The following is a 15,342-nucleotide window of genomic DNA, read 5'->3' as shown; positions in this document are numbered from 1 at the left end:
ACGAATCGTTCACAAACTAATTTTTAGAACATAGAATAGTATCAGAAAAGTTCATCGACAAAAAAAATTTCTAGTTTTCACGAACAATTTTCTAAAAGAAAAAAAAAATCACAAACGAATCGAATCATTAGTCAAAAGATTCAGTCATTTGTGAACGATTAATTATAAGTAAGTACTAAAAATAATATGAATTGTAACAGGCTTCGCATTTTCACAGAAATTATCAAGTATTCGAGCTACAGACTCGAAAAATGATTCAATCGTTCGCGAACGATTCGTTTAGAAAACTGAATCGAATCTTGGAATCGTTTTGAATAAAATGAACAAAAAATCCGTTTGATTTATGATTCGAAACATTTTTATGAACGATTTCGAGAAAAATTACAAGTCAAATTGAGGGATTTTAATAAGTCGGGAAGCAATTTAAAAAAATTATTAAAAAAAGGAAAAACAAAAAAAAACAAAAAATTATTTTTATAGTGATTTTTTGATGGAATAGAAATAATTATTCTAAACATTGACATTTCAATAAAAAAAGAGTAGAAAAAAGTTGAAAAAATGTAAAAAAAAACAAAAACAAAAACAGTAAGGTCTAAATATTACCAATAAAAAAATAGGTTCAAAAAATCATAAACTTTTTACAATATTGATCAAATTTTCAAATTTTTAAAAAATTTGATCAAAAAACCTGAAAACATTTGAAAAATTGAAAAAATATACCTACCCATTTTTGGCAAAATAGATTTTCAATATTTAAAAAAAGTTCCAAGCCAAAAAAATAAAAAAACGTGTTTTCAAAAATAAACGAAAAAATTTGGTGAACATATTTTAGAGTTGAAAACTACCAAAAAAAACTTGTTAAGAAAAAATGAAAAAAAAAATTCAAAATTCAATTTTTTTTAATAGGCTTTTACAAGCTAAAATATAACTCGAAACAGTAAAAAATACTGCTTTTTGGTAGCATTTAAAGAAGTAAATGAAAATTTTGAAAACAAAAAATTGGCAAAATATTTTGATAATTTTAGTATTTTAAAAAAATCATTGCCAAAACAATAAGTAAAAATAAGTATTCAAAAAATTGAGGAGAAAAATTAAGAAATATCATGAAAGAACTAGAGTTTTAGAAAAAATGAAAAAAAAATGCTGCCAGAAAAATTAAAAAAAGGAGCAAAAAACAATTCGATTTACCAAGTGAAATTTTTTTTTAAAATTTTGATTCAGAGAATTCTGACAAATTTTGAACGTTCCCAAATAGAAATTACTCGAGTCAATTTTGAGCCTCCCCCTTCCCCTTCCCCTTCCATTTCCATATTACAAATTTATATTATAACTGAACGTTTTTCATTTTCTCTCTAGACTATTAGGTTTCCGAAGATCGATGCCAGTGACCGGCAGGCAGTTAAATTTGACATCGGAATTCTACAAAATCGCCGACGCCGAATTACTGAAAACTTTTTTCGTATCTCCGGCGAATAATTTATGCTTTCACGGTCACTGCAGTTACTACTGTGATACTAGTCATGCCATTTGCGGTAATCCGGACAAAGTGGAGGGATCGTTCGCAGCATTCCTTCCGGAAAAGCAAGTCGCCGATAGGACGTTACGTAAGCACCCCTGGAGGAGATCTTATCACAAAAGAAGAAAAGCTTTATGGGAAACTGGTAAGTCGTCGTCGTCCGTCGCCATCTCAGTCTCAAAATACGTACCTACTACCTACATACTTAAGTGTATAATGCATTTCTATTCATTGCGGAAAAACAATTTATTATACCGAATGAATGTTCACGTATAGGTATTTTATGTAACTTATTACGTTGTCTATTTGCAGAGCCCAATTACTGTGATGCTGTGAAACGTACCCCGCCTTATAATCGTGGTATATTATTACTAGATCTCGTAGATACGAGTATTTTTGATTTCTTAATGGGTAACATGGACAGGCACCATTTTGAAACGTTTACCGCCTTTGGTAACGATACGTTTCCTTTACATCTGGATCATGGCAGAGGTTTCGGTAAAGCTTTTCACGATGAATTATCCATCCTGGCGCCTTTAACTCAATGCTGTATCGTTAAGCAGAGCACATTGAAAATGCTATTGGGGTAAGTTGACGTTTTTTCGCAGTTGTATGTGGCACTATACGTAGTAGTCCAGTGGCAAACCGTAAATAAGCGGCAAATCATGATAAAGCTATGAAATTTGGTATGACGAACAAGGACACCAAAAGGAAATTTTTGAGCCCGGGAGCCCTTCGCCAAGTCCCATAGGAAAGGAAGGAGGGTGATTTGGGGGGGGGGTGGGTTCAACCTCCATTTTTCAAAATGGGGCTATCGGCGCGATATTGGTATCAATTCCATATAATTGAACCCCACTGAGTTCGAAAATACCATTAATTTCAAAATCTGAGGAAGAGGCATGCCTCAAATTTGAGATTTTCTGAGTAAAGTTTTTGCATTTTTCTCAAAAATACCTCAAAATTACAGTTTATTAACCCTAGACGACACGCTGACCTTCCATCGGCATTTTTATGGTCATTTTCGGATTCTACAGGTCAATTACAATGCGAATCGACCATCAATACTTTCGCATACCTCTACCGCGAGTGCACAGAGGGGTCAAAAGGGGTTAAAAATTGGCAGTTTTTCGGCATTTTCTTACAAAAATCACGGTTTTTGAACTGTGCACCGGATATAATTGGCGGAAGAAGGTTCTAATGGTGATTTTCGAATTCTACAGATCAAATACTATCGAATAAGGCCCAGAGCCACTTTTTACACCCCTCCAGGGAGGGAAGAGAGGGGGTCAAATTTGATTCCCATCTTGCTTAATTGCTTATGTTGAATTAATTTTAGAAATGTAATTAATATAAGTATACATTTACTTACCATCGTGATAATAATATTTGTATCGATGTTTTTCGTACCGCCGAACCCAAATTTTCAATTATTTTTTTGATTCCAGCCACGGGGGGGGGACCATATGAGGGGTGGGTCCATTTTTCACGAAAAATCGACATGTATATCAAAATGTAGGTTTTTGAGGGCGCTGATTTCAAAAATGCTATCGATTTTTCATTTTGGTGCAACCCAGGGGGATGATACTGCGTTCAAGGGGTGGGGATGAAATTTTTCACAAAAAATCGACTTATATATCAAAATGTAAGTTTTGGAGGACGCTCATTTCAAAAATGCTATCGATTTTTCATCTGGGTCCAAGCCAAGGGGATGATACTGCGTTCAAGGGGTGGGGATGAAATTTTTCACAAAAAATCGACTTATATATCAAAATGTAAGTTTTGGAGGACGCTGATTTCAAAAATTTTTACGTATCCGTTGAAAAAGTTGAAAACCCCCCTTCACTCCATGAAATAAACTCATCCCAAAAAAAAATAAAATTCTGAGTGAATTGAAAAAATAAACGAATTTTAATTTTTTGCTATGAGTGTGCTTTTCATCAATTTTTTCACGGAATACGTAGAAATAGAGGTCAAATAGGTCAACTTCACCAGTCGAGACTTTTTTTTATGCTTCAAATCAAAAAATCGCATTTTTCACAAACTTTCAATTTTTTTAAATCGACTTACATATCTTTGACGTTGTAATTAGCATTTCAATTCCCATCAATGTAGCCTACCAACCCAGTGCCAAGCTTAATATTTGTGATAATGCCATCCCAATTCTTTAATATGTTCGTTCTCGAAAACCTATATTTTGATATACAAGTCGATTTTTTGTGAAAAATTTCATCCCCACCCCTTGAACGCAGTATCATCCCCTTGGCTTGGACCCAGATGAAAAATCGATAGCATTTTTGAAATGAGCGTCCTCCAAAACTTACATTTTGATATATAAGTCGATTTTTTGTGAAAAATTTCATCCCCACCCCTTGAACGCAGTATCATCCCCTTGGGTTGCACCAAAATGAAAAATCGATAGCATTTTTGAAATCAGCGCCCTCAAAAACCTACATTTTGATATACATGTCGATTTTTCGTGAAAAATGGACCCACCCCTCATATGGTCCCCCCCCCGTGGCTGGAATCAAAAAAATAATTGAAAATTTGGGTTCGGCGGTACGAAAAACATCGATACAAATATTATTATCACGATGGTAAGTAAATGTATACTTATATTAATTACATTTCTAAAATTAATTCAACATAAGCAAGATGGGAATCAAATTTGACCCCCTCTCTTCCCTCCCTGGAGGGGTGTAAAAAGTGGCTCTGAGCCTTATTCGATAGTATTTGATCTGTAGAATTCGAAAATCACCATTAGAACCTTCTTCCGCCAATTATATCCGGTGCACAGTTCAAAAACCGTGATTTTTGTAAGAAAATGCCGAAAAACTGCCAATTTTTAACCCCTTTTGACCCCTCTGTGCACTCGCGGTAGAGGTATGCGAAAGTATTGATGGTCGATTCGCATTGTAATTGACCTGTAGAATCCGAAAATGACCATAAAAATGCCGATGGAAGGTCAGCGTGTCGTCTAGGGTTAATAAACTGTAATTTTGAGGTATTTTTGAGAAAAATGCAAAAACTTTACTCAGAAAATCTCAAATTTGAGGCATGCCTCTTCCTCAGATTTTGAAAGTAATGGTATTTTCGAACTCAGCGGGGTTCAGTCATATGGAATTGATACCAATATCGCGCCGATAGCCCCATTTTGAAAAATGGGGGTTGAACCCACCCCCCAAATCACCCTCATTCCCTTACTATGGGACTTGGCGATGGGCTCCCGGGCTCAAAAATTTCCTTTTGGTGTCCTTGTTCATCATACCAAATTTCATAGCTTTATCATGATTTGCCGTTTATTGCTTAAAATATACATTTTGCCACTGGACTATAGGTTAAGGTACATATTTAAACAGGGTGGATCGTTTTTGCATTTTTTTTCAAATTTACAAAAAGTAGGTGTGTCAATTGCGACCAAATAGAGTAGACAATTTTAGACGTTCATGTTTAAAACCCCCCCCATCAGTCTTCAAAAAGCAAAAACGGAAGAAAAACTTGAAAAAACTGCATTCAGTAGTTCCAAAAAATACGTGTATGATTAAAAGATTACTCCCTTTAAGTATGAAAAAAATCGATTCGATTTTTAAAAAAGACGCGATCTTCATCAATTTTTTCCAAACAAAAGCGAAGACGAACCTGAAAAAAATCGATATAGAATTTTTAATGTTCAACATGTGAGATCATAATATGAGACCAAAAATTGAAAATTAATCGATTTTCGTGATTCGATTAATCGATTTTTATGAATCCATTACTCGATTTTTGTGATTCGATAAATTGATTTTTGTGATACGATTGATAGATTTTCGTGATTCGACTAATCAACTTTGGTAATTCGATTAATCGATTTCTATGAATCGATTATTCGATTTTTGGGATTCAATAAATCGATTTTTATGAATCCATTACTCGATTTTTGTGATTCGATAAATTGATTTTTGTGATACGATTGATAGATTTTCGTGATTCAAATAATCGATTTTTGTGATTCGACTAATCAACTTTGGTAATTCGATTAATCGATTTCTATGAATCGATTATTCGATTTTTGGGATTCAATAAATCGATTTTTATGAATCCATTACTCGATTTTTGTGATTCGATAAATTGATTTTTGTGATACGATTGATAGATTTTCGTGATTCAAATAATCGATTTTTGTGATTCGACTAATCAACTTTGGTAATTCGATTAATCGATTTCTATGAATCGATTATTCGATTTTTGGGATTCAATAAATCGATTTTTATGAATCTATTACTCGATTTTTGTGATTCGATAAATTGATTTTTGTCATTTTGTGATACGATTGATCGATTTTCATGATTCAAATAATCGATTTTCGTGATTCGATTAATCGACTTTGGTAATTTGATTAATCGATTTTTATGAATCCATTATTCGATTTTTGTGATTCGATAAATTAATTTTTGTGATACGAGTGATCGATTTTCATGATTCAAATAATCGATTTTCGTGATTCGATTAATCGACTTTGGTAATTTGATTAATCGATTTTCATGAATCCATTATTCGATTTTTGTGATTCGATAAATTAATTTTTGTGATACGATTGATCGATTTTCATGATTCAAATAATCGATTTTCGTGATTCGATTAATCGACTTTGGTAATTTGATAAATCGATTTTTATGAATCAATTATTCTATTTTTGGAATTCAATAAATCGATTATTCGATTTTTGGAATTCAATAAATCGATTTTTATAAATCCATTATTCAATTTTTGTGATAAGATTAATCAATTTTTTTTTATCATGATCATTGATCAATTTTTGATTGAGAAGCCCATTCTTATCAGCAATTGATTATTTATTTTTCCTATCATCTAATAGCATTCTTAGTGAAACACAGTTTGGCTTCCGTCATGGTAAAAACACCACCAAAGCAATATTTAATTTATTGAACAAAATTCTCCAAGCTGGCCAGGAGGGTGAAAATTCATTGGCAATATTCTGTGACTTGTCGAAAGCTTTTGATACCATGAACCATGGAATTCTATTAGGAAAGTTAGAGAAATATGGGATAAGGGGTCCAATCCACAGTTGGCTAAAATCTTTCCTTGAAAATAGGGTACAAATTGTAAAAATCCAAAATGGTGAGACTTGCACCTTCTCTGAAGAGAAAATAATGGACAAAGGAGTCCCCCAAGGCTCCATACTTGGACCTTTATTGTTTATTCTCTATGTTAATGATTTGTCATCCTACATTAATGCACTTCTAACACAGTTTGCAGATGATACAACCATGTTTTTAAAGGGTGGTAGCTGGGACACACTGCTTAAAAAAACGGAACATGTTCTCGAAAACTTGATTTGTTGGTTTAATGCAAATTACATGAGCTTGAACCTGGAAAAAACAGTAACAGTGCCTTTCAATGTAACCCCTAGGGAGGCAGCCCTGGTAGCAGAAACTCTCTCAACTCTGCCTAATGTCTCCAGTGCTGCAAAGTTCTTAGGGGTTGACGTTCAATGCAATTTAAAATGGGATGTATACATCAATAAATTAACTTGTCGTTTGTCATCTATAAACTTTTTACTCTTTCAGTTACGCCAAATTACAAATCAAAAAACGCTCAGACTTGCCTATTTTGGGCTATTCCACTCTACAATGGCCTATGGGGTGGTTTTTTGGGGAGGTAATGCTTCATATGTCAAGCAAATTCTCACACTACAAAAACGTGCGATAAGAACAATTTATAAAATACCTCTAAGACAAACATGTAGGCCCACCTTTGTTGATAATAAAATTCTCACCACAATATCACAATATATCTTGGACATATCTCTCATGGTTTACACTAGGGTTATAACCTTTCCAAAAATTACCCACCCCTACAGTACTAGATCACGAGGTAACCTTAGAACTCCCCACCACCGCACAAAACTTCTCCAGTGTAGTACTGTATCATCTGCAGCAAAAGTATATAATCAGATTCCAGGGATTGTAAAAAACCAGCCAACTGCAAAAAAATTCAAAAATGCCCTCAAAGAATGGCTGATGACTAGGGCTTATTATACCCTGGAAGAATATCTCAGCTCCCAGGAGCAATAAGCGTTCAATTTTCAATTTTTATTTTTATTTTTATTTCTTTGTTGAAATAACCTGGTGTAGAATCTTATATACATGTATAGTTTTAACTGCTCATCTTTTCATGTTTTTAATTGTATACTTGTCTCCAATGTAAATCTTCTATAGATACCTATGTAATGCTTAACCTGATACAATGGCAGCAATGCTGCCGCATGTATCTCAAATAAAGAAATTGAAATTATGAGGGATCAAATGGGATCAATCTTTTTTCGAGGTTCGATTAATCGATTTGATCAGTTTTTAAATCAGGAATTCTGGTTTTTAATAACTTTGAAGTATCTTCAGACAAACTGAAGATAGAAAGGAGGAGAGCCGGTAAATACCCTCAAAATCTTGAAAATGCTATTAACTTTGGGCGTTTCAGCATCGCACTCATTTCTTCAACTCGAAAGCCACCTCCCCCTCCCACAAAAAACTAACAGCAAGCCTCAGAAAATTAACCACTTCATTACATTTGGCCCATTCAGCTAAAATCTGCTCGCTTCATCATATAATTTTTTGACAAAAAAAAACGGAATCGAGGTAAATTTGAGACCCAGGGTGAGTTTGGAGGCGAAGGAGTTTGAAATGTCTCAACATTTGAAAAATCAGACTTCCCATTTTTGAAATTTTCAACAGGTGTTGGCCGTTGGGGCACACACTCTCAGAGTCGAAAAAAAGTCAACGGGATTACAAAACATTCAAAATTAAAGAAATATTGATTTTTCAAAATTTGGGGCAGTTGAACCCCTCCCTCCTCCCTATTCTTTCAAATTCATTTCTCAAGTTCTAGCATCAGAAAATCTCATTTTTCCGCTAAAATGGTCCAAACTAGACATTTGAAGCCATAAAATGTTGAAAAAATTTACCATCAGACGATGAGCATAAAATAAAAACTTTAATAGAGGGTGCTTTTTTTCAAAGTGGCCCTTGATTTTATACTTGTGAAATTATTTAAAAATTTTTTTCCACCAACACTCCCTAAAATACAAATATTGTTAATTTTCATGAGAAAAAAAACTGAAAATTTCACCCCTCAAAGAGTGAATTAAGCAAGACCGGGACCCATAAAAGTTGGAAGAAAATTGCAATAAGCGCAAAACTTGTTACCAAAAATTTTTAATTCTTGCGTCAAAAATCTTCTAAATAAGCCCTTTATTTAAAAAAAAAACCTGACTACAAAGCTCTGAAATTAAAAACAAATTAAGCAAAAAAATCGGTAAGAATTTTTCAAAAATTTCAAATTTTTGCGTCAGAAATTCTTCTAAATAACCCATTTTTGAAAAACAAAGACTGAGATTGTGCGAGATAAAAAAATCGAAAATTATTCGATTTGGAAAGTCTGTTTTCGAGGCTGAAAAATAATCAATTATACAAGATCGAACATCGAAATCGAATCGATTTTTGAGGTTCGATTATTTGATTTTTGATTGGAAAGTCCATTAATAAGGCAAAAATTGATAATTAAATAAATCAATCTCTCTTTTGAAAAAAAAAAAACACAAAAAAAACAGAAATTTAATTTTACAATACATCTTAAATCATTAGATCTCTTTTTTTTGGTCAACTATCTAAACCACAAACATTTTTTATTAGCTTTTTAGACTTTGTATGTAGTTTTCTCCCTCTCTATCTAATCAAAGCCCGTCCAAAGGCTCGAATTTTTCTTCATCCTAGAAAAAGTTTCATGCTCGAAGGACATGAGTTGTGCACTTATCAAAAAAGTTTTTCAATACTCAGGTACGTCTATTCTGGTTTTGTCTGCTGTTCGAGCATTCTCGAGTTTTAAAACGAATCGCCAGAGAAGTAATACACGCAGGGTACATCTTTTTCACATAAGTTAACACTTGAAAATCTATACACACGAAACATTTCCACGAATACGTCGTTTACAGACACGTATATAAACTTTACCATTTTCCCCTCCATATTCGGAGGTCCTTTTCTGTATGTTTACGCGTGTAATGCGCTATTTCGCACAATAAAAGACCACTTTTCAAGAGGACAGCAGGCTTATCTTATTATAGACGTTTCGTTAAAATCATTATTTATATTTCAGCAGCAATTTGTATCCTACGTAAAAGAAAATCGCGTGTTGATTTTTGTAATTTTACAACAATCGTAGTTTAAAAAGTAGGTATAGACGTAGAGAGGTTGATTTTGTATAAAGTTTTGCCTCATTTTTTTTTATTGGATTTGTTTCATCGATACAATATCCACGTATTTTGCATTTAGATAACTCGAAAGTTTTTTTTTTGTTCTTTCTCAAAGGTCCGAAAGTTTTGTTAGTTTTTATGACGACGAGGGTATTAAAGAAAAGTAGTTGTTTTTTTTGTCAGTGTTTTTTGCCACGGTTTTAGCGCACGTGAACAGTGCAGTAGAAATTTAAATTGGTCAAATAAGTCGTCAAATTGAAAAACTTGCTTTAAAAAGGTTGACTTATTTGCATATATAATTATAAATGTAAATACCCATCCGGGTTTAATTATTCGAGTTGGAAAAAATTAATTAACGAGCGAGGTTACGCGCTGATTTTTCACGCATCGAGTATCCTACGTATAAAATTTATTAAGATAATACTACGTGTTACTTTGTATTTGTCCGAATTTGAGAAAATTTCGCGCCAAAAATACGTAAAATCAAACGTGCTGGGAAATTTTCCGCAGTTCATGCAGGGAACTGGAAATAAGCTTAAAAATTTGTGACGCGTGAAATAAATAGCGAAAGATCGAAAGTGGAACACCTTCGGCTTTTTTCACACCCGGCAGATTTACCATAAACAAACAAACGACCCGAAGAAACAACTTTTAACCTTTCAGACATAATGTGTTGCAAGATTGTCCGCCCAAAAGGGACGCTCTCTCGTATTTTGTCCTTTGAATGTTTAATGCTTTTTAAAGGTTTCTTCTTTTTTTTTACCCCATCTTTATCTTGTTTATGTTTGGAAGCAATTTAAATAAGCGTATTTCAACAAGCCAAGAATATTTTACCGGCGAGTATGTGTATTTTGGACTTAGAGAGATGATTTTATGTTTTCTTTATTTTATTTTAGCTTTTTTTGGTTTTTTATCTTCGTCGAATTTGCACAGGGTGTTCGGTGGGATGGGTTGGTTTTGCATTTTTTTTTCGAATTTTAAAATAAGAGGGGGGGGTCGTAATGTGGCCTGAATGAGCTCAAATGAATGTGCCAAAAATTTCAAAATTGCAGAACTCATCAGAGCTGGGATCCATTGGTTCAAAATTTTGAATAATTAGTCATTTTGAGCGCCTTTTCAATTTTTAAAAAAAAATCGTATTTGGGATAAAAATGAATAAAAACCACCCTCCTGTCCACAAAAAAAGTAGAAAAGAACCGAATAACTTCATTTTGTCGGAAATCAACAGCTTTATTCGAATGTGTGGTCGGCATCAAAACCGTAAGACCGGTCACGTAATTTTGCTCCGATGTAAAGTTCAAGAAATGTTGCAATTTTCACTCCAATAAGAGGAAATGTTCTAAAATGTTGGTCTCCTAGTACAAAGTTTTCCCAAATTGAAAAAACAAAATCAAAAAAATTAAATAGGTAGAAGAAAAGTCGATGGAAAATGTTCTAAAATCCTCAATTTCATGTCAGTTAAGTGATTAAAAACCAGAGTTCTTGATTAAAAAATCGAAAATAAGTTAATCTAACCTCAAAAAAGATGAATATGAATGATTTTTGATCCAATTTGATCTATCATATTCAAAATAAAAGATCAATTTAGCGTTAAATCGAATCACAAAAATTGAGTAATCGAATCACAGAAATCGATTAATCAAATTACAAAAATCGATTAATCGAATCACAAAAATCGATTAATCAAATCACAAAAATCGAGTAATCGAATCACAGAAATCGATTAATCAGTAGTAGTAGTAGGTATATTTGCTGCAATCTGTTACATGGTAACGGTAACATTTAGCTTCACAGGAATTGAGGATTTTCAACCTCTACAAATTGAATAAAACTAAGTAAATCTAGATTTTAGGTCACTTATATGATATATTACTAAAATCGATTAATCGAATTAAAAAAGTCGATTAATTTAATCTCAAAAATCGATTAATCAAATTACAAAAACCGATTAATCGGATCACAAAAATCGATAAATCAAAATCACACAAATCAATCAATTAAACCTCAAAAATCGATTAATCGAATTATAAAAATCGATTAATTGCATCACAAAAATTGATCACTTGAATCTCAAAAACTGATTCATCGAATCACAAAACTCAATGAATTAAATACCAAAAATCGATTAATCGAATTACAAAAGTCGATTAATTGGATCACAAAAATCGATACCTAAATCGATTAATCAAACATCAAATTGCTAAATTCGACCAAATAAATCTCAAAAATCGATTAATTGAATTAAAAAAATTGATCAATTGCATCACAAAAATCAATCAATCGAATCATCAAAATTGATCACTATTGAATCTCAAAAATTATTCAATCAAATCACACAAACCTCAAAAATCGATTAATCTAATTATAAAAATGGATTAATTGGATCACAAAAATCAATGAATTGAATTACAAAAATTGAATGGTTCCATCAGAAAAGGGCCTAACTTCAGTTAGGCCCTTTCATAATAAATCGCAAAAATGGATTCTACATTGGAAATTCCACCTAGCACACTTCGTTACATAGCGCAACCTATAGTCAGGCCGCCACAACTGAATGCCAAAGTCGGACACCTCCGCCGATTTCTCACCAAATTGTCTCTGGGAGTCTGGTGGTTTGCGTTATTACTATATTTTGCGTTTGGTTTTCATAACTTATCAGTGGTACGCCATTTTTTACAGACAAAAGTAACTTTTTCGTAATTTTTCAGTGGGGCGGAATTTCTTAAGGAGAAAATGAATTTCTACAAAATAGTTGCTGAGAACGTTTAAATGACCTATTTTAACCCAACTTCGTTTTAATGTTATAAAATATTGCCTTTTACATAATAAAATTACGCGATTTAGCACATTTTTTCATCGAAAAAGTAGGTTCACAAGAAAGGGCCTAATTGTCCACTTTGTATTTTCAGTGTTCTCTTTGTATTTTATTGCAGAAAAGTAAAAGTAAAGAATGATTTTGAATTTTCAATGTATGCGGAATGAAAAAAAATAATAAGTTGCATGTTGTTCTAATATTTTCTAGATGATATTCATATTCAAATGTTTAAAATGCGTTTTCTCGAATCGCCATTTTTTCAGTTAGGCCCTTTTCTGATGGAACCATTCAATTGATCGCTTGAATCTCAAAAATTGATTTATCGAATCACAAAAATCAATGAATTAAATAGATACTAAAAATCGATTAATCGAATTACAAAAGTCGACTAATTGGATCACAAAAATCGATTAATTGAATTAAAAAAATTGATCAATTGCATCACAAAAATCAATCAATCAAATCACCAAAATTGATCAATTGAATCTCAAAAAATATTCAATCAAATCACACAAATCGATTAATCGAATTACAAAAATCGATTAATCGGATTACGAATATCGATTAATTGGATCACAAAAATCAATAAATCGAATCAAAAAAATTGGTCGATTTAACCTCAAAAATCGATTAATCGAATTACAAAAATCGTGTAATCGCATCACAAAACTCAATTATTTTATCAAATCACAAAAATCTATTAATTTTCAATTTTTGATTCCACGGAGTCTATTATGCTTTGAATGCAAAATTAATTTTAGCCTTATTAATATGTAGTAGATTATGACCTATCACAAATCGATCCGATTTCGATTTTCGATCTTGTACAATCGATCAATTCGATCATGTTCTAAATGAAGAATCAAGATTTTATAGCCTCGAAAATCGATCCAATTTATTTTCGATTTTCGATCCCATATGAGCTTATACTATAATTCTCAAATCAGACTCACAACTCTATTAAAAATTACGAGTAATTCAATTTTCGTTCAAATTACAGTTTCCACAACGGCGCGAAAAAACTCAGCCATCACATGCGCGAATCGTTGGAATACGATCCTCTGAATCCGATCCTTTGGGAACCTCACTTCGCAGCATTAGATCGTAGAGTGAAAATCGTCCTAGAAGCGCTTCGAGAATGCATCAGACAAGCCCGAGAATCAGGATCGGATGCGCTGAGTGCCTCGATAGATGCAACTCCATCTCAATGATAACTTCACTTTTCACTAGATCACCTATATAATACAAGACTCTATACCTCGTGAACTCTTCTATACCTATTTAAGAAACCGTTTAATTTACCTATATTTTAATTATACCTACCTATGTTTTTGTTATTTATTTTTTATAATCGTCTTCGGTACTCGATTTGATAAACAGTAAGTGAGCATTGCACCGAGGGAATCCAAAAATTTTATAACACACAGAGGATACTACATAAGTATACGTATTTTTATATAGCGTTAAATAATATTATCGAGATAGAGTATAGGTACTTTTAACGCTAATAATAAATCGCAATCACCGGATAGAATCAACTCGTTTTATGTATCTATAGACTGATTTTTATTGTGAGTTTCTTTTTTTTTTTGTTCGTTTCATTCATCCGCGGCAATCATTTTGTTTGTATGTACAGTTTTCAAAGCAATGTTTTCTAGTCTTAATTATACGAATATTTTATGATAATTTGTTGTGTTATAAACTTCCACTAATTTTAAGACGTCGATCGTGTGTCTCTATACTGTATAAATAAATTTCCCTCGTATATTTTTTTGAAGAAAAAAAAAAGTGATGTACTGTACTCTCGTATTCCGATTATAAGGTATTAGCAAACATTTTGTTTTGGAGGAAATTTAATTTGAAAATTGAAAAGATCTCAGAACTTTTTTGTCGTATATTGCGGAGTTATCAATATTGTGTGAAAATTTTATTCGAATGTGTCTGACTGGCTGGCGTATCTAAGAAAAGTCATGTTTTGGCTACAACGACGTGTAAAATTTCTGGCCTTAACGTATTTAGGTACTACATATGTTAGTAAATGTGTCCTTTTTTCTTGTTTTCTATTTTCGTACACGCATTTGTATTACGTTGAATCGTTTTATAAATTTAAGATGTGATTATGTTTTTAAAAGTGAAATAAAAGAATTACCATTGTGTTGATTTTTCGTTCGGAATATAATTTTTTTTCTTTTCAATTTTCACTAGGAAAATTAATTTGGACAAGGTCAGGGTCAAAAAAAGTCATGAAGAATCTTTTGGAAATGAAATTGTACAGCAAGAATGTGTTTTTGTCCCAAGAGTCGGTCTTCAAGTAAATATTCCAGCGAGGAACGATTGAATCTGATCAGATTGCAGTTTCGATGGGATTGAATCTGCTGAAACGTGATCAAACGGATTTGAGTAGGTAATATGTATTAGATGTGATCAGATCCGGAGTAGGACATTCCTAAGTACAATTTGATCAGATCAGAATTTAGATGAGATTCAATCTGGTCAAATGTGATCAGATGTGTTCGATGGGATCAAATATTACGTTTAGATTTGATCAGATCTGAACATTTTTGGATTCCATTTGATCATATAGCAGGGTTTTGATGGAATTGAATCCGCTCAAACGTGATCAGACATGATTGCTTAGACCAGATCAGATCAGATCAGATCCGATCATTATTGGATGCTATTTGATTAGATTAAAGTTCTGATGGGTTTAAAACTGATCAGACATGATAGATCAGATAAGAGTTTTCATGAGATCAAATTTGT

General features: G+C 32.7%; 1 protein-coding gene across 1 annotated transcript in view; it reads left to right on the top strand.

Annotated features, from left to right (window-relative positions):
* LOC135848941 (extracellular serine/threonine protein CG31145) overlaps window positions 1–14,739 on the top strand; it is a 107,416-nt gene extending 92,677 nt beyond the window's left edge. The window contains exons 6-8 of the mRNA XM_065369045.1: window positions 1,357–1,661; window positions 1,829–2,102; window positions 13,580–14,739. Of these exons, the coding sequence (XP_065225117.1) occupies window positions 1,357–1,661; window positions 1,829–2,102; window positions 13,580–13,790 (790 nt within the window). The 3' untranslated portion in view covers window positions 13,791–14,739. The remainder of the gene's footprint in view (window positions 1–1,356; window positions 1,662–1,828; window positions 2,103–13,579) is intronic.
* The last annotated feature ends 603 nt before the right edge of the window (window positions 14,740–15,342 follow it).

Source organism: Planococcus citri, chromosome 5 (genome assembly GCF_950023065.1).
Source record: "Planococcus citri chromosome 5, ihPlaCitr1.1, whole genome shotgun sequence".
NCBI classification, from domain to species: Eukaryota; Metazoa; Arthropoda; class Insecta; order Hemiptera; family Pseudococcidae; genus Planococcus; species Planococcus citri.
Note: the sequence above shows the minus strand (reverse complement) of the source record. Positions and strands in the feature narration are given on the sequence as shown.